Source organism: Miniopterus schreibersii, assembly GCF_964146895.1.
Source record: "Miniopterus schreibersii genome assembly, chromosome: 19".
NCBI classification, from domain to species: domain Eukaryota; kingdom Metazoa; phylum Chordata; class Mammalia; order Chiroptera; family Miniopteridae; genus Miniopterus; species Miniopterus schreibersii.
The window spans coordinates 15741710-15761625 of NC_138119.1; the positions used below are offsets into that span (position 1 = coordinate 15741710).

A 19916-nucleotide genomic window follows, 5' to 3' on the forward strand; every position below is an offset into this window, starting at 1 on the left:
CCGATGAGTCTAGTTCCAAACCGAGAAAAATGACATACACACGTTAGGACTGATTCTGTCCATTCAGTTAAAATATTTCCAGTGCTGAACTATATCCACTACTGAAATTCTAAAAATGCTCATTTTCCTGGGTATCCTATTTTGTCAAAAGATTTAGTATTTACTATGTTATTTACATTAATTGACATTTACAAAGAGTGGAGAGATGGGGGACAACACTCTAAAGTATGTAAGGCCTTTCTCTCTTCTTAAATGTTCTTAGTGAACTGAAAATTTAGCCATTACATTTAGATTTTCATAACCTGCAGGTGTCTGAGTTTCCCTAAATCTGTTTACTCCCTTCAAAATTCTTTCTACTCGAAACAGAACATTTTTGCTTGTTAGTGCTAATCCTGCAGAATTTTTTTAAAAAAAAGATTCTATGTTTCATACATTTGAGTTAAAATGACCAAAAACCCCCTATATAGGATCATTCCCCCCTATAAATACTGGTGTTTTCTATGAACCTATTTCAAATTGAGGGTGATAGTTACATATATTTGTATGTGCAGTGCACAAGTTTCTGTAGAACCTCTGACTTCGTTATGAAGCTTCCTCAACACAACAGAGGATTTATTTTTACTCTGACCAGTCTAAACAACACAGGGAGGTTGGCAGATTGTAATAAAGTTAATGTATTTTATTGTTCTGAAAACAGACTGAGAGTGACGGTGACCCTAGCGTTTGATCACCCAGGCTCCTGACCTTACACTTATTACTGCAGCTGATTTGACTCTTGATTGTTCGACATGTGTCTTCCAGGGTATGATCAGGTGCAAAAACAGCAAATTCTCAGCAGCTGACTTTGCTTCCTTTAGCACTCCTGGTACAGGACTAGTGGGAGTTAAAGAGGAGAGCTACGAGCAAGAGTAAATCAGGGAGTGAGTTCCCTGTGGGTTGCTCTTACTCCCCTCAGGACTGGTCCCTCCTTCCTGGAGGCTGACTGAGGGGGACGGGACCATGGCCTGTGGAGATGGTGGACACTTCCAAAAACTACAATGACATTCTCTAATAATTTTATTATCTCGTTTCATGGTGCCATACTACTGTGCTTTTCACACCGTTTAAAAGTCCCATTTCCATAATTCAAATGCCAAGAAATTACTACACATTCCCTTATACAGTCAAAAATAGATTTACTGGAATGTTTTTAGTCACAGCTGAAGGCAGTAGTGTTCATGACACTTAGCTTGTGGGAACTGCAAAGCAACTGTAATGTGAGAAGCCTCTTGCGAATAGTGATGGAATGGCTGGCTACACAGGCTTCCTGACCCCCTACCTGAACGCAAGAGTGCATGTCCTTATGCCATTAAAGACACCGTAGGAAATCTCCTATCAAAGTTGAACTACAGACACAAATAGTGAACTGGCAAGCATCTCGGTTCAAATTAGATCCTTGGAATGTGGGAAAACAGACGCTGGCTGTCTTGGCCTTGAACATAATTATTAAAAGCACATTTTGCTAGAAAGAAAAATGATACTGGATATTCTCAATGCTCCAGTTTGAAGTGATACTTGCCTCTCAGTTTCTTGAAAAAGAAGTTTTGAAAGTTATATACATAAGTTTCATTTAAATTATACAGCAATCTTTTATTATTATTATTGTCCCAGACGTCGTTTAATGAAGATCTCCGTCATCAAATCAAGTGCGGTATTTCACAACTGTAAGAACTGCAAGAGAAACACGAAGAAGGACCATATAAAAATCTGACCCACATGCCATGCTAGAAACAACAGTCCTACGTGCAGTTGTGTCCACTCTGGAAGCAGGTAATGAGGACTGACCTCTGGGCTGAAGGGAAAGATAACGAGTGGGAATGGAGAAGCTAAACCATTACAAATGCACCTGAACGTCTAACGCTGGCATTTTGATCAAACGGATTATGGCAGAACCTTAGCATACAGCTGCTAAAATATTTAAAAAATATTCAGTAACATGAGAAAATATTTATAATATATTAATAAAAAATTATATGTATATCTTAGTTTTTGAAAAACATGTTTATATGTTAACAGCAAAAGACTTGACATATATATAAAAGTTATAGTAACAGTAGCTAGCTCTGTGTGGAAAGATCACAGCTGAACTCTATTTTCTTCTTAATGCTATTCCACATTTTCCAATTGTCCCTGACAAGGAGAAAGTCCTGAGGCATCCTATATTAAATCACAGCAGGGTGGAAGGGACAGAGGAGACAGGCTAATCAGTTGATAGTGGTGGGCAGTTTAGACTTCAAGACCCAGGACCTGGTTCTTTTCTGGCCAGCACTTGGCTCAACAAAGTCTTTCTCTGTGAAAAGCTTTCAGCCGTGAAAGTTTTTCATTTAACGTATCTTGTCAGTAGCAGAATTCGATCTTTCCAAGGAGCAGAAAGGACAGGACTCTCTGGAGATGAGTGTGGTGCCCACACCTTTACGGGGCCAGGAAGGGTAATCCCTCAACAAAAGTCCGTAAGAGGCTGTCTGAGACATGAACCATGTGGAGGGGGTTCCCTCATCTGACTGGTGAGTTATGAGGGACACTCTCGAGTCAGTTTTATTATTATTCTTCTGTTTTTCACCAGGATCTTTGTTTTTCATTTTTTCTAATAACTGAGCTTACAGTGACATCTCGTGGCCATCTGATGCAATTACAGCTCAGAAATTATGATGCTTATTTTCACTTCGAAGAGCTGCTCCTTCTGGCCTCTCAGGGGTGTTTCCAGGTGACAAGAAACCTTTGCAGAAGTGTCTACTCAATGTCTTCGATATGCAGCTCTCTCACAGGGTCCCCAACAAAAAACCATATCCCCTGTTTCAGGCTTAGAAGGAATATTTCTTGCTTGTCTGGTACACACAAAGGCTTGTTCACCTGAGTACTCGAGGCCCCCTGAACACTGTGTGGTGCCCAGGCTCCTCTGAGTCATGTAAGAGAGGAGCCACCAACCTAGGAGCTGCACTCACAAGTAGCACATTTCAGACCCCAAACAATTCCTTGGTCTTGGTTGATCAAGAACAAAATTTTTAAATCATGGGAAATCAAAACCCCCAAACATCCCTCAGCCCCTCTGCAGGAACCCAGGCCAGTGCTGATGTATAAGAAATATGGGCGGGGCTGAACCGTGCATGTTATCTAAAAGGGTCCCTGAAAGATTTCAAAGAAAATTTCTCTTTACAAAAGGAGAAATTAAGCTTATGAGGCCCATGTGCTACGTTAAAATTACACGGGAAGCAGGAAGCACTGTCAAATAAAAAATAACTTGTGTTTGCATGCATACATTATTGCCATTAAAACAAATGTTCTTTTTTAGAAACTATGTAACATTTCCAAGAATCTACCATGTCCTGAAATTTTCATTTGGAATTCTAGTTATTTTAAAATGTGTGTTGCAGAGAAAAGCACATTTCTTCGTCAGCTGTGTTGTATCAGACCTTTGACCATGTAATTTTGGTCTCTGTCATTTACACAGGGTACTTTTACTCTGATACCTTTTGCAGGTAAGCTTTATCTTCAGAGAAATTTCTGGAACAGATATCCTTGAAAGATTTCTTTACGACCCTGCTAGAAGGTCCTTTCCAGGTACTTCCTGTGAATCTCATGCAGCCAAGCTGGAGGGACCTGACTCCTGGACCCACATCCCCACTTTAATAGGGAGAATCCACCTGGATGACCTGCACACCTGTCTCCGACAGGGAAGAAAACTGCTTCCGCCCGAGTCTGGACCAGGCCAGTGCATACCTTCAACACTGAACTTGACTATGCAGAATTCTCACACTTAGCTTATAACCGCTATAGTCACCTTGTCCTTAGGAGCGCTGACCATTCTGATCCTGCTGCCCCAAGCTGGTCAACTCCCCTGTGTTTTAGACCACTGGTTTTAGTTACTATTGTCACTAGAAGGATACGGATCTAGATGTACATATTCACTGCAACAGTTACCCTTACTCAGTCATGGAAGGATAATTCCTTAATCAGAATTTCACAATCCCTCACAGTTGCTGGAAATCTGCCTGGAAAAGAGGATGGCAAATACACTCTTGGGCGAGCTCTTGTTTCCTGGCGGGATGCTGCCTCCCATGAGCACAGGACTAAGAATCTGTTACCTTAGGTAACATCACTAGTGATGCTGCTGTCTCCCTGAAGGACACTCGTTTACGAGAGCAAAACCAGAAGGCAGGGCATGGCCTCGTCAGACATCAGCTAGGAACGTGAGCTCAGGTACTCAGACTTTCACTGTTCTGAATACAATGACTGTGAATGCAACACAAGTACTGATGTGGGTTACAAATCACTGTTTGCTAGCAGGTGAATTCGCAAACCCGAATCCACCAATATGAGTGAGGATTGACTCAATTTCTTTGCAACAAAACTCTTCTCTCTTTAGATAGAATTATTACGATGGAATTTTTCAAATGATTATTTTGAGACACTTTCCAAATCTCCATAAAGTCCCTGAAAACATAGGGAAAGAGGCTTTGGAGAAAAGGAGATATAAAAAATTATCTTACTTTAAAAATAATATTAAGGATATTAATGACTGAAATCAACCTCAAATCGAAAACAGAAACAACAAAAAATTCATCTGGAGAACTTATCTAGATTTGTCCTTCAAACACGATACTAAGAAACGCAAGCTGCCATTTCTGAATGTTAGTAACAACCAGCAGGTGAGTGCCACAGCCCTGGTGCAACAGGAGCCGTATCTGTCCTCAAACAAAGCACTTAGCCCTGTGTTTGCATATGATTTAGGAGCATTTTCAGAGATCACAGAGTCTAGGCAAAGAGCTCTTGACTCCAGTCAGAAATCAGAACTCAATCCTGACAGTCATACCAGGTCAACTGAAAACAAATTAAAAAGGGAATTAAAATGAACCCCAGAACAAATGATACTCCCCCAAATTAATAACCCATAAATACTTACTGATGATCACCAACAAAAGGATGACTGCAACCAAGGCCATGATGGCTTTAATCTACAACACACAAAAGGCAGAAGGGTATTAGTATCAATGCTGACTTTATTCACACGATTCTCTGTTCTGTTAGTACCATAGGCTACTAACTCATCAGTGAGCAGGCTCATCCCTTTAGAGGCTTTCAACTATTTTTTCAAATGAACTTGCTGGCTATTTGTATCTTTTTGTTAATAGGGTTCCCCAAATTTGAGCATTTTGCTTGCCTGGATTTTTCTGTTCAAGGCTCACTGCCCAGTGGACAGTAATCAAAGTCTCCATGGACCTGGACTTCTGATTTCTTGCACTTATTTCTAATAGTAGACCAGGAAAAGTACGGGATTTTAGCAGCTCCTTAAAAAGCGTCAGGACAGGATAAACAGCCAACACAAATGATTTCACACACACACAGTACAAGGCAGCAAATAGCACTATTCTCAAAGGAGATGAGAATTCTGTGAGTTTGGGCTCCCCTTGCTTTCTTCCTGGCAGTTTTATCTGTTTTGAGGAAGGGAATTTAGATTCTCCATGAATAATCTTGTGTAATAAATAATGTGGCTGAAAGCATTCTCTGTGTCCATTTCACAGTTGCGGAGAATACGTAAGATTAGTTCTTAGTGAGCTAATATTTTAAGTTCACATTTCTCTCTCTAATGTCATATTCATTTAATCCTAGAACACATAAATTATAAATTGATTTGATTTTCCTGATGAGTTCAAATGAAAGTCTTATTTTCATCAAAGATTTTCACAGATGATCAATTAAAGATGGTTCAGTCGGAAAAAAAGATACCCAGTTATTGTAAACACATGAACATTCTGTGAGTATCACAAATGGCAACCAGGAGTAGCCAATGAAACAGAACTACTGGTGACACTGCAGTGGTCTCACATCCATGACAAGAACAAAGTGACCAAGAGAGCACAGGGAAGCTCTGCAATCCGGACACCAGGTACCTGTTATTATTATTATGATAACCAAAAACTGTAGAGGCAGACTCAGGTCAGATGGATACTAGAAGTACATTATCAGTACCTGTCTGGGTCCGCATTTCACTATAAACTAAAGTACTTTAGGGACAAAGTGATTCAGAGAATATATGGGTTCTTTGCTTTTTATTTAACCTAAAAACATTTCTAGAGTAATTTGGAATTTTATGGCCATTTTTCAACTTTACCCATACATACAACAACTTGCCCTGCTAATATGTGCTAGGCTTAGAGCATTTAAATGGAAACACCAATATCACTATAAAACATCTCAATAGATAGTTTCTTCCCTTAGGTCTCTAACACCGTCAGGAATGTGTACAACCAAAAATGGCAGTGATGTGTCATGTGTGTCTAAAGCACTTTTCTTCCAAGTGACATGGACAAAAATCTTTTTACCACCAGATGCATAAGAGCCTCCAGGATGCTTAAGACAGTGTCAGTGATTCTCCCTCCCCACCCACTGGAGAATTCTGTTCATTTATTTATTTTTAAAGTCAGGTGTACTGAGATACACTTCATAGAAATAAAATTCACCCTTTTAAAGTTCATATTGATGGGTTTTGACAAATATGTAGTTGTCAACCACCAGCACAATCAAATACAAGACATTTCTAGCATTCCACAAAGTTCCTTCATGCTCTGCTGTGGTCTATCTCCACCCTCTACCCTGACCCAATGGCGACCTCTGACCTGCTTTCTGTCTCTGTGTCCCTCCTCTAAGCCCTTCTAAATCATTCTGAACTCAATCCAGCAAATGGTAGTGACAGAGACTACTTTAAATATCATTTTAAAATTAATTCAACTTCCCCCTTAAAAGCTTACTATTCCTCTGATCTTAACCCCATAAAATACAAAATCTTTAGACAGCGCTGAGAAAAGCTAGGCAATGCACACTCTGATCACCTTTCCAGGGCTAGGTGAATGGGTGTGTGTGTGGGGAGAGATGGTGAGGGTTCTTCCAAATTAGTCTCTGAAATAGAAAACTTCTATAGAAATAGAAATTTAAAGAAAATAGAAAATTTAAATTCTAGATAAGGAGAGCAATGGGACATATTTCTTTCCTATGTTCTACTTCTGAAAGTAAGAGGCCTCGACAGGCAGGCAGACAAAAATAAGTAAATCCAATGCAAATCTTGGAAGAAATCCTTAGTGTATGTGAAAGTGAAATTTAGAAACTTATTGCCAAACTTGAAAATGAGAGACTAAAAACAATGGGTTTATGTCTAAGATTTCACCACCACCAAAAATGATACACAGAATCAGGAGGAAAGGGAAAAGATTTGCTCATAGTTATAAACTCTCAAAAAAAAATCTCCTGTTTAATGACTAGCAGCCATACTTGATTTAAGAAGTAAATTCATTTCTACAAAGTGTTTTGCAGGAATATATTAGTACATAATAATCCTCATTTTTTCTTTGTTAAAATTTTCTTTTCTTTCTTATTTCTCTAGAATGAGTGAAATTTTTTTCTTAGCCACATCTGCCATATCCTGACACATAAAATGCTTTTTTCTCCCTTTCAAAAAAATTATTTTTAGTTTTCATTTTTAAAAATATCTGTATATAATGCTATAGGCGGCTCCAAAAGGTACTAATAATAAATTCTAAGAAAAATTAATATTTGTTTTAAGCTTAGAGGTAGCTAAATTATTAATAAATGTGGTAACTGTCTATGAAGAAATCCATGAAAACCACCTTTTAGGCATTGCTCGAATCCATTAATTATTTCTGTCCCCAAGCCATTAACCATTCAACAAACATTTACTGAGTTTCCACCCGGCCCAGGTTCAGAAGACACCACGGAAAGCGAGTGTCTGTCCTCACGGAGCTTGTAGTTGAGGGGCCCTGCCCCTCCTGACTCTGGACAGCATGCGAGCGCTGCCACCCTTTCCACGGCTTCATTTACTCACCTTGCACCCACGCCACCACATCTGCCGCCGGAGCTGTTTGGATCTATTGCTGAAAGCGGTTGCGTTATCCGATAAGCTTTCTGTATCACACAGAGGATGGAGACAAGGATTAGACGACATAACGGGATTCTTTTATCTAGTCACACAAAGACAAGGAAGTATTAATTTCTACTTCTATAAATTTATTCCCTTTACGCATGAAAACAACACCCTCCCTTTCCTCCACCCACAAACTGTGACATTCTGCATTGTAAAAAAAAAAAAAATCACTGCAGGTCAGTTTGCTTAATCCATTTTCACAATAAGATTAAGAGAGGTCTTTCCAGCGCCTCAAGCTTTCGAACAAATAGGAATTCTGGTAAGAAAATATTCTTTAAAAATTCACATACTTGGCACATCTATAGAAAAAAATCAACAGGTGGAGGTTCTATTCTTACAAGACTCCAAAAGTGACTGGTTTAGAAGCAAAACTATGAATTTTAAAAGTGGTTAAATAAGCTTTCTGCTTACACAAGTCTATCAAGGACTAGTCAGATACTGAGCCACTCATCGTTGAAACAATATCTGAATACTTAGTATGTGCCAGGAACTATTACAGGCACAGAGACAGACATCTGCAAGTAAAGAAAGGTTACTAAGTTACCAAAGAAGAAATAAAACGATCAGGCACATTTGAAGTAAATGTGATTAGACCCCTCCTCCTGGAGCTCATGAAAAATACAAAGCACATCAAGAAAAAAGAAAAAACTGCACTATGACCCCTCAACAATGAATTTTTAAATTTTCCATTCTCAACTGATCACCTGAAGAAATAATACAACAACAAGATGATTCAAAGTAAAGGGAGCTAAAGTGAAAATGTTAAAGTCGTCAGGTAAGAACCAAATACTGTTTTCCTAAGTCAAAGCTCCTAAACTTCGGCTAGAAAAATGGGAGAAGTACACTATTGAAACAGGTTAATATGGAGAAATATGTGAAATGTTTGTACCTGATTTGTCCTGAAGTTCATCTAGTCTCTCCCCTCTTTCAATTACCTTTGTGATATTTTCTTGCATGACATCAATAACTTCATCCACCTGGTTCTGAACACTAGTTTTAAAAAAAGATTAAAAACGTTTATTTTCCTTTTGAGAATTTTATAATTTTTAAAACTATGAAATGTTAAAGTTTAAGGTATTATAGCAATTAATGCCTCCGGTAATGAAAGACGACATGATAGAAATAAAAGTAACATTGAACTTATGCGTTAGTTTCAGCCCTGTTTCTGCAAATGAAAGGGGCTGTCAGAATGCTCAGGAACTGCAGCATTTAGTCAAACAGCTTGACTCCGGCCAATCAGCTTCATTTTCTTTTCAGCAGGGAGCTGAGGCATCACACGGACACAGCTGTAACCTCAGTGTGCTGTACAGTTCACACACTAGGACTACCAAAGGAGTTGGCCCAGGTATGTTAGAAGCTCATGAAAATACTTGGTTTCCCAAATGGAAATGTAAGGTTTGCTCTAGGCCACTGATGCTCAATGGGCAAAACTCTTCCTGGTTCATCAGTTTTCTCTTAAACAGAGTTTAAGGCAACTGGCAACACCTGGGAAGGTTTGAAGCCCCCCCTCCAATGGAGCAACGAGGAAAAACTTTGTTGTTCTTCAAAATAAAAATAGGATTTCCTTTTATGTCAGCCGATGAGGGCCTGTTCTATCCAAATTTCAGGCTGTCCAATGAAGGTTTACTATAAATTCAAAAATTTAATAACTGGTTTCCAGCTGCCTTCTCTCACTCCGGAGACCACTAACACAGACTTCCATGTTTAATATTTTAACTGTCTAGTTTTCCTGTTGCTCTACTCATTAGGCAAAAAAACCTTATATTAATTTGTGAAATAAGGCATGGTGATGCCTTGATTCTAGGCTTTTGAGACCCTGTGCAGAGGCCCAGCTATGCAGTGACTGAGCTCCTGCCCCATGGGAAACGTGAGATGACAGATGTGTCTTGCTTTAGACTACTAAATTCAGGGCAATCTGTTACACAGCAACAGAAAATGAAAACATCCTATACTCCAATTTGTTGGTACCCTGGTTCTATATTTCAGAATCCATGAGCTAGGATTAGACTAAATGTGGACATTTTTTCTTCACAGCAATAGCTACCTGACTATACTCCAAGTATCTCACCAAAAATGAGATTCCCCATTACAGTACCCTTCCCATGAGGGGCCATCTATGCTCAGAATCAGGGCAGCCTATCCCTCCTCAGCTCGAACCTGAGCCATTCAGTTTTTCCTCCAGTTAGTCTGTGAGGCCTGGTCAGTTTCCATGGCTACTTCATGGCTCCATCCATTCCTTCTCCCTTCTGTCGGGACTCGTACTTTCTAACATTAGCTACAGTCACTACAGCATTATCCATCATCTGCCACCAACAATACACAGAACAAAGGCTTTAAACTGAAATTGGCCATAAAACTTAGATCAGTATATGGGTTAGAATAAGTAACAAATATGAAAAAAATTCTGGAAGTATACAAAAAGACAACTGTACTTCAAAAAACTAAACCTATTACATTGCTTTTCGTTATTCTGAAAATGAGGCTCAAGCTATAGATTTAAAACCAAAATAGATCCTGAGATTGTGCTAAATAAGTGGATTTGATATAAGGTAATCAAGTTAAGAAAAACCATGAACCAGGAATTGCATTTCCTTAGCTATGATTCAGAGGTAGCTTTGTGAAAATAAAAATTACTGGGTTTTTTAAACCCAGCAGTTATATTTTGTCTATATCAGGACTCAGCAAATTTTTTCTATAAAGGGCCAGGTAGATAATAGCTATTTTAGATTTTGTGGGCATAAGGTCTCTGTCACAACTACTCAGATCTGCCATTGTGGTTTGAAAGCAGCCCTAGATAATAAGAAAGCAAATAGGCAGACTGTATTCCAATAAAACTTTATTTACAAGCACAGGTGGCTGCCAGATATGGCTCACAGGCTATAGTTTGCCCACCTATGGTCCACGGAGAATAATGATAATAATTTAAACAAATGAGTGTCTCAAAAACTTACTGCTTAATTTTATCATTTCTAGGTCCAAATCTTGGTCCAGATGGTCCCCTTCTGAAAACAAAATACCCAGTACACATGAATAATGAGAGCATTAAAAAAACAAAGACAAAAACAGAAAATACACTCAATCAAGGTGAATTCTAAACAGTCATTTACCATAAAGAACCACATTTTACTGGTATTGCTGGAACTGAATGGTATGTAATCATGTCTCAATTAACCTAATTCTTCTGAATATAACTTTCAGAGAAATTAGGATTTATGTTGTCCTTAGTTACACACAGGATGTTCTAATGATTAATCTTTGAAATACCATAACAATGAAAGTGCCAGTGAGTATGAATAGCTTTATGATCAATTATAGAAAACTAAAAGTACAATTCACCTTGAATTTGGGCTATAATGAAATGCTGATTATCAGGGATGGATGCCGAGAAAAATCCATTCAAAACACTAAAAATTTACCTATGCTTTTTGATTACTCATCTTAAACTTAACAATATGGCTAAAGAGAAATGCGGGAGTATATGAAAATATCAACATATTATTATTTCTCTCTTATAGTCAAATGTTGTATCACTTTAACAAATCCATTTTAAAATTCTGGAAATAAAAACACTTTTAGATATTTTAAGTATTCTTCTGATGATAGAGAATAAGGTATAAACTATAAAACTCAAAAGAAAATGGGTTTTGTACTAATTAAACACTAATTCCCCAGTCCCCATTCCTCCCAGCCCCTGGCAGCGTCTATTTTATGTCTCTATGAATTTAACTACTCTAGGGACCTCATTTAAGTGGATCATGTAAAATGTATCCTTTTGTGACCAGCTTCTTTCACTCAGCATAATGTCATTCATCCATGTTGTAGCCCTGTCAGAATGTCCTTCCTTTTTAAGACTAATAGTCCACTGTACGTATATATCACATTTTGTTTCTCTCCATCAACTGATGGACACTTTGGTTGCTTCTAACTTTTGGCTATTGTGAATATTGCTGCTATAAACATGGGTGTTGATTAATTTTTAAAAATTATTTCAAGAACTTTACTTGATGTATCTCCCTTTCAACACGCAGACAAAACTGCAGGGTGTAGCAGTTGCATTGTGGACAAGTGTGCTGGTGTTGCCAGGCCCTTTGGAAGATGCACAGCATGATTTGGGAGCGAACCTCCAGTGACAACTATTGCCTGAAGAGTTAGTGATTCTCACAGGGTGTCTAAACTACATTCAGGTAATCACTCATTTAACCAAAGCATCTGGCCTGCTATCCAACACTGAGTTCCTTTTGACAGGTAGTTATTGCTGTAGACTAAGGCTTCTTACCGTAATCAGTAATGTCAGCAATTAGCTTTGTGACTCTATGGAAATCTTGTCACTTGTAGGAAATTATCTTCCCACTTCATCTGACCTTCCTGCAAAAAATGATACTATTTCCTGTAATTGGATTCATTTTGTTTATTGCTTCATGGTTGTTAATTACTTTTTAGAAATGTTTTTATTTAGGGGGAAAAAGCCTCTACAAAAAACTTCACAACATCATAACAAAGGGGGAAGTAGATGTTTTCTCTCAGGCATGTCTCTACATTAATCTTGAGTAAACTGCAACAGCACGTCATCCTTCCTGACTCTGTAAATACAAACCCAGGCTTGTATGAGATCCCTTTCTAAACATAAATGTGAAGGATTGATCAGGTCAATTAATTCTGACAAAGTATTAAGGCAATTCAATGGGGAAAGAATAATTTTTTCATCAAATGGTGGCAGCACAATTGGATAGCAATATGCAAAAAATAAAAAACAAAAAATTCCTTGACTTAACCATATATGACAATTAATTTAAAATATATAATAGACCTAAATGTAAAAGCCAAAACTATAAAGCTCCTAGAAAAAAAAGAAAATCTTAGTGACACTAGATTTGGAAAAGGATTCTTAAATAAGCAAAAAATAACTTTTAAAAAATTAATAAATTTATTTCATCAGAACTTTGATTCTTCGAAAGATACTGCTGCGAAATGAAAGATTTAGCTGCAAATTGGGAGGAAATATTTGTAAAACATCTCTGACAAAGAACTTGTTTCTTAAAAAGATCTTATATAAATAGCTCTTAATAAGACAAATTTAAAATTGGGCAAAAGATTTTAACGTATAACTCATCAAAAAAGACATGAAGATGAAAAATATGCACATAAAAGATGTTCGACCTAATTTATGATTAGAGAAATGCAAATTAAAACCTAATGGGATACCACTATACACCCACAAGAATGGCTAACATGAAAGAGTGCTGGTGGGGATCAGGAGCAACTGGAACTCGCATGTGATACTGGTGGAATATAAAATGGGACATCACTTTGGAAAATAACTGTATACACACCAACCAGTCTATACCTAGATATTTACCCAAAGAAAAAGAAAGCAGATGTCCACACAAAAAACTTGTACAGAAATGTTTATAGCAGCCTTTTTTATAATAGCTGAAAACTAGAACTACCCCCCAAACAGCCATCAATAAGTGAATGAATGAATTGCAGGATATTAATACAATGGAACACTAATCAGAAATAAAAAGAAACAAACTTGATACATGTGACAGCATGGATGAATCTCAAAATAATTATGCAGAGTGAATGAAGCCAGTAAAAAAAAAGAGGCATAATGTATGGTTTCACTTATAAAAAAATTCTACAAAATACAAACTATAGTGGTAGAAAGCAGGTCGGTGGTTGCCTGGGGATTGGGAGAGTGAGAGACTACCCCGGGGCACGAGGAAACTTCTGACGTGATGGTGCTGTTTAGTATCTGATTTTGGTGATGACTTCACAGGTATAGAGTACATAGGTCATAACCCATATTGCATACTTTATATATCAATTACATCCCAATAAAGCTGTTCAAAAAACTTACAGAAAAAAGTCCTCTTCTTCATCTGAATCATCTTCCAAAAGGTTTCTCTGTCGACAAAAAAAAAAAAAAAAGAGAGAGAGAGAAAATGACTGAAGTTTTCAGATTCCTGGTCAGGAGAGTAATAAGACAAGTTCTGTCCTGGGGAAATTTCTGAACTCCAGGCTTCCAGGGGGAAGAGTAATTACATGTGCCTCACTGGAAGCTGAAAGGTCTAGCACCACAATGGCAGACTTTCTAAAGAAAATGCTTCTAACAGCAGAATCCTGTAACTGACCACAGGGCAGAAAGGTCTCTGAAGCGGGAGTGGAGTAAGGACAGCGGGCAGTCGGGAGGAGCAAGTGCCTTCTCTTCCTTCTGCCTTCCAGCTGCTCTCTATCCAGCTTTCATTGAACAGAGATGCTTGGGCATCTCCCATGTGCTGGGCACTGTTCTAAGGACCAAGCACCAGCTCTGAACAGCACAGACAAGGTCTGAGGTCTCACAGAAAAATATCTGATGATAAATGCTATGCAGAGAATTAAAACAGTGATGGGATAGAAAGGGACAGGGTGACTAAGTGAGATTAGGCTGTCAAGGAAAATCACTCTCAAGGGTGAAATTGAAGCTGAGATCCAATGGGTAACAAAGAGCCAACCAAAGATCAGGGTGAAGAGCATTCACGGCCAGCAGAGGGACCAGCTAGTGCAGAAAAAGTCCCAACAGATAGTGACCATGATAACTGTGAACAGCTTAATTTCTCCTTTTAAAGACAAAAACTATACATTCAACATTTTCCAGCCAACATCTGTTTACAAGAAATTCCCCTAAAACACATGTCAAGTAAGAGATGAAAAAAAGAGGTGGGAGACAGACGTCAGCAAATTCTAACAAAAAGGATGTTAGAGTTAGCAATGTTAATAAAAGAGGAATTTTAGGACAAAGGCATTACACAATAAATAAAAAGATTTTATAATGATAAGATGCACAGTTCACCAAGAAGATTTAACAACAATGAATGTAACAATATAGCTTCAGAATATATTAAGCAAAAGCTACTTAAATTACATTCAAAATTGTAGGGCAGAGTTAGCATACTGTTCAGAGATGGAGAAACTAAGACAAAAAAGAAATAATACAGAACCTTGTACTCAGCAAATTTTATTTTCAAACATCCAAGGAAAGGATAAGCCTCAAAAGAATTTTAATAAATTCCAAAACCTACAGAGGTCGCATTCTCTGGGCAGAATGCAATGGAAATGAGAACAAATAACAAAAGGAAATTTTAAAACGCTTTTCTTCTAATTAACACATTAAAATGTAAATGGAAGTTTAACAGACTAGTTACAAATGAATGATTCTGGGACATTACAGAACAAAACCGCAGGGTATGTCGCAGTACTTAAAGGAAAATGTGATCTTAAATGCACTTATTTATGAAATCACAAAGACTGACAGTATATCAAATAGTATTTAACTCTTAAGATGGGTAAGTTACTCCTAAGCAACATACAACCCCAGGAGTCTTAAAGATAAAGATTAATGGATTTGATTACATAAACATTTAAAATATGAAGAACATAAGACATCATAAACAAGGTTAAATGGTAAGTAACAGATTGGACAGAAATAAAATCTGCAACATACTTTTGGACCAAAGGTCTAATATCTATATTATATAAAAAGCTCTGACAAACCAGTAAGAAAAAGACACATTACAGAAAATCATCAAAGGAGAGGAATTGACAATTCCCAATAAAAGAATAGCCAATGACCACATGAAAAGATGTTCGAAGTCAATAATATTCAGGGAGATGCTTTAATTCCTCAACAAATATTTCTGGAATGCTAGTCTGGCTAATAACTAACAGATAATCATTACCTTTATGATAGTTTATTTGCCTTAGAGGGTGATGATACTAAAGATGAAGTGTTTGTATTATAGCTGTACAATGAGAAACACATATGAAAACCAGTATTTTTATACCCATTCATTGAACAAACACTAGTGCTAGAAATACAATATCAAAAAAAGATAATGGAATACAATGAGGTACCACTAGATAAATGAACAAGTGTTGGTGAGAAGAAATTGGCGGTGAGATGTGTGGAGAAACGGGAACATACATATATTGCTGGTGGGAAGGTAAAAGCTGTGCAGCCACTTTGGGAAACAGTTTGGCAGTTCTTCAAAACACTGAACACGGGCAATTCTATTAGAGGAATTCAGAAATTCCACTCCTGGTGTTTACCAAGATAAATGAAAACGTGTGTTCACACAAAAACTTGTACATGAATGTTCATAGCAGTGGTATTACTCGTAATAGCCAAAAAGTGGTAATAACCCCAAATGTTTGTCAACCGATGAATGGATAAACAAAATGTGGTATGTCCATATAACAGAGTATTATTCAGCAAAGAAAGGAATGAAGTTTTTACAAAGGGAATGAAAACGTATTTTTAGTCTTTTTTTTTTTTAAAGCCTAAGATTCTGAACTTACCCTTTCACTTTTCACAGAACCAGTGACATCGTCATCATTTAGGTGGCGCTTGAACTTGGGAGGCATGTTTTTTTTCACTCTAGAAGTACTCTTCTACTTCCCGGCAGAATAAGTACTTACCACCTTAAAGAGAAAATAGGTTTCATCAGATCTGAAACTCTGGGGTATAAGGTAAAGTACTTACAATAGAGTACAAGGCCCTATGTGAAGGGGCCTCCTTCACTTCTCTGACTTCAAGTACTCTCTTCTCACTTGCTCCTTTCCAGGGACCTCCACAGTAGGCTCAATATACAAGGAATAGTAAAAATCGTAAGACACTAGATGTAACTTTCTTAGGAGAACATGTGGAGGAAATAAGTGCGTGAAAAAGCAGACTGTACAGGGGGAAAATGCAGGAGGTGCTTCCCTGAAAGTGAGACATTGAATATCTTAGGATTTTAACTTGGAGTCAGAAAACAGCAGAACACTTCTAGTGCTCACTTTAGGTTAGTTGCTTGAACAATGATTCAGTTCCCTTACCTGTAAAATAGTGCTTTCCAGCCCTGGCTGGTACGGCTCAGTTGGTTGGGCATTGTCCCATGCACGGGAAGGCTGACAGTTCAATTCCCGGTCAGGGCACATGCCTGGGTTTCAGGCTCAATCCCTTGTAGGGGTGTGCAGGAGGCAGCCGACCAAAGCTTAGCTCTCACAGTAATGTTTTTCTCTCTCCCTTCCTCTCTCTCTAAAAATCAATAAAAATATTTTTAAAAAATAGTGCTTTCTAGGCTTCTGCATGGAGTTGGGACGGCCTAATCAGATAATACATGCAAAAAAGTTCTATAAACTCTAACATCCTGTTCTGAAGCTAATAGCACTGGGTGTGCCAAGAAAAGGGATGTTTGGTAAGAACTGTTCAACAAATCCAGTTTTGTTTTTCTTACAGTAAGTCTTACTTCCTTTTATGTGCTAATATGCATTGTGATTTTTTTCCCAGAAAAATGCTTGAGTCTGCAACATACATTTTTCTTGAGTAAAAGCTGACACATGCAGATATGAGTTTTCAGTATCTTGGACTAGAGGACAGATGAATAATGAGACTAGTTAAGGAGTACCCAAAGTTTTACTGTGTGCTGGGCACTGTGCTCAGGGATTTATGTGTGTTTCCTGTTATTCCTCTGAAATAGGCATTAAAAACTAAAAGAAAGCTAAGGCTTAGTAAAGATAAGAAATTAATAGTGTTAGTCACTCTGCTCACTGAAATAGCAGAAACATAGGCCTCAATCAATGGCTGTGAATGATCAGTTATATTTATTCAGTTAGTGGCCCATCAGGTTACACAGCTGTGTTCTAGAAAGACCACCTCCCTATAACAACCCTTTGGTTTCTTCCACATGAGGAAACCAAAGATGATTTTCAAATTAGGTATAGCTGGACATTGGTTTGTTGGTTAATGGTATGCAGTAAAAAAATAAACAAGTCCAGAGTCCAGTTTCATAAATCAAGTAAAAGTAATATTTTAAGTTGGCTTCCTGTCAAAACTAATTGATAGACACTTTCTTTTGATAAGAAATGCTTCTGAACCAGACACTTAACCACGTGTAAGAAAAAACAAACTCTTGCAACCTGAGTAAACAACTCTAGAGTCAACAATATTTCTGTCCCACACATCTGGCACATTTTATTTCTCTAGCCTTGATTTCAGAATAATTTGCTCATGCAGAAATGTCACAGAACCCCTGGGGGGGGGGAACCCACAAAATGACAAAAGAAGCAACTAAAGAACTGAGCTTTTCATTATTCCTGTATTTTGTTTGCATGTTAAACCCCACAAAGGGGCTACCTGAACCTCCCAAAGCAAGTAACAGGCAGACTTACATAACATCTTTATGAGACAGACAGTGAAGCTACAAGCTTAATGGTGAGCAAGACCCACGTTCAGGATCAGCCTCAGGAAGGCAAGAAACCAGCATCTGACCAACAGAAAAGCCATCAGCAAAGCAGCAGGCAGATTCATGAACTACGCATCATGAACCACAGGGCAACTGGTATCTGTACCAAACGACTCGTAGAAAAAAAACATGCTTAGAAATTAGACTTATATATATTCTACCTAAGATGATCTCTGCAAAACCGTGTATGCATTCAGGTATCTGTGTCTAGGTATACATGTAAATAAGAGAATTCATGATGTATTTCATCATGGAGGGCAGAACAGCGATGTACAATTCACCTAAAAAAAAGTCATTACCGTCTGCTTCTTATGCCATCCTCCTACGTTTACAATGTCATGTATGTATTTTTGCAAGAGGCAGTACTTTCTCTGTTTAGGGCCTTTACATATAACACACTTCTAGCCTGTCGTTTAATAAACGTTGGCAAAAAGTAACGAGAAACCCTGTTTCATTTCGCGCAAGGCTGGCACCCCGGCGGAGGCTTCCCTGTCCCGGCCTCCCGTCCCTTTCGGACGCCTCTTCCCCTTCTCCCGTCCGCAGGCGAGGCTGGTGCGGCTTCCGGGAAACCGGTGACTTGAACTGGACACCGCCAGGAGATGCTGCTATTCACATAACCTCCCAGACTTTAGGCATCGAGCCTTTGAAATCCCGACCCAAGCCCGGCCCTCCAGCCGGCGGCTCCCCGTCCTCCCCCAGCTGTCGCACCAGGTCCGCTCCTAACTCTGGTCCTTCCCGCCCCGCGACACCCGCTGCCTCCGCGCTCCTCCCGCCCGCACACCCGTCCCCGTCGCCCTTCCTCAGAGCGCCCCGGTCCGACCCCGGCCTCCTCCCGCTCGGGGCTCCCTCCCGGGCCCCCAGGCCGGGCCCGCAGCCCGGCGCGGACGTTGCGGAGCCCGGGCGTCGTCTCCATTTCTTTCCTCCTCACCACCCACCACCGCCCTCCCCCGCTCCTCCCTCCCCCGCCCGAGACCAGGCGGGCTGCGGTACCTGGGTCTCCCGGGGAGGTCTCGGGCGGCGACGGGAAGGAGCAGGGAGCGGAGCAAGAGGACGGAGAGCGGAGGCGGTGGGCGTCCAGCCGGCGTCGGCCGCTCCGCCGCAGCTGCGCCCCGGCTCATCGAGCCCATCTGCGCTCCGCAGCCTGGCTCCCGGCGGGGGGCGGGGCCAGGGAGGGGGCGGGGCCAGGCCACATTGATCGTCGAAGGAGTCGATTCCCCGCTCTGCTTGTTATCGGGCATTTCCCTGCTTTGGTAGCCAATTAGTGTTTTCGCCAGTTACAACCTCAGCCCTTCTTACACAACAACTTAAGGCAATATGATTATTGAGCTCTGCTGGCATGCCATTGAATAGTTTCTATGAATAAAGCAATTTTTAAACCATAATTCTTTAGTTCTGCCAACCATTTTGGTATAATTGCATAGAGGAAGAGTGATGGAAGCCCCACCCTTTAATCACCTGAACAAAGCTCCTTTACCATGCCCAACATTTCTGAAAGCTTAGAAAGAGTCATTTTACAGTTAGTATAAATCAGATAATACCAATAAGCCTGAAAGAATATAAACAACACTGGACTTAGAGTCAGAACGGTGTTCCAGTCTCACCAACTTGAATTATTTGTTCTTGGAGGACAGCAAACACTGTTTACCATATTTGTATTCCCAGATTTTAACAGAATACCT

General features: G+C 39.2%; 1 protein-coding gene across 3 annotated transcripts; it reads right to left on the reverse strand.

Moving 5' to 3' along the window:
- Nucleotides 1-1038: 1038 nt before the first annotated feature.
- Nucleotides 1039-19400, reverse strand: VAMP4 (vesicle associated membrane protein 4). Of its 3 annotated transcripts, none has more exons than XM_081121344.1 (8): nucleotides 19228-19400; nucleotides 16310-16432; nucleotides 13833-13879; nucleotides 10924-10974; nucleotides 8862-8962; nucleotides 7874-8009; nucleotides 4940-4991; nucleotides 1039-1710 (listed from the first exon to the last, which is right to left on the reverse strand). In XM_081121344.1, exons 2-7 carry the CDS (start codon nucleotides 16373-16375, stop codon nucleotides 4946-4948), a joined length of 447 nt encoding a protein of 148 aa, XP_080977470.1. In that variant the 5' UTR covers nucleotides 16376-16432; nucleotides 19228-19400; the 3' UTR covers nucleotides 1039-1710; nucleotides 4940-4945. The 3 variants fall into 3 exon arrangements, with proteins under 3 accessions (XP_080977470.1, XP_080977471.1, XP_080977472.1); XM_081121345.1 differs by having other exon boundaries at nucleotides 7874-7953; nucleotides 19228-19390; XM_081121346.1 differs by having other exon boundaries at nucleotides 7874-7953; nucleotides 8908-8962; nucleotides 19228-19366.
- Between the last annotated feature and the right edge of the window lie 516 nt (nucleotides 19401-19916).

Bases quoted from the DNA above. Each gene is read 5' to 3' on its own strand.
- VAMP4 (XM_081121344.1), bottom strand. From the start codon at position 16,375: ATGCCTCCCAAGTTCAAGCGCCACCTAAATGATGACGATGTCACTGGT. The intron at 10,975-13,832 runs GTAAGTTTTTTG...TTTTGTTTTCAG, and splicing joins GAAGAAGAGGACTTTTTTCT to AAGGGGACCATCTGGACCAA. The intron at 4,992-7,873 runs GTGAGTAAATGA...TGTGTGTTGTAG, and splicing joins TGTGGTGGCGTGGGTGCAAG to ATTAAAGCCATCATGGCCTT.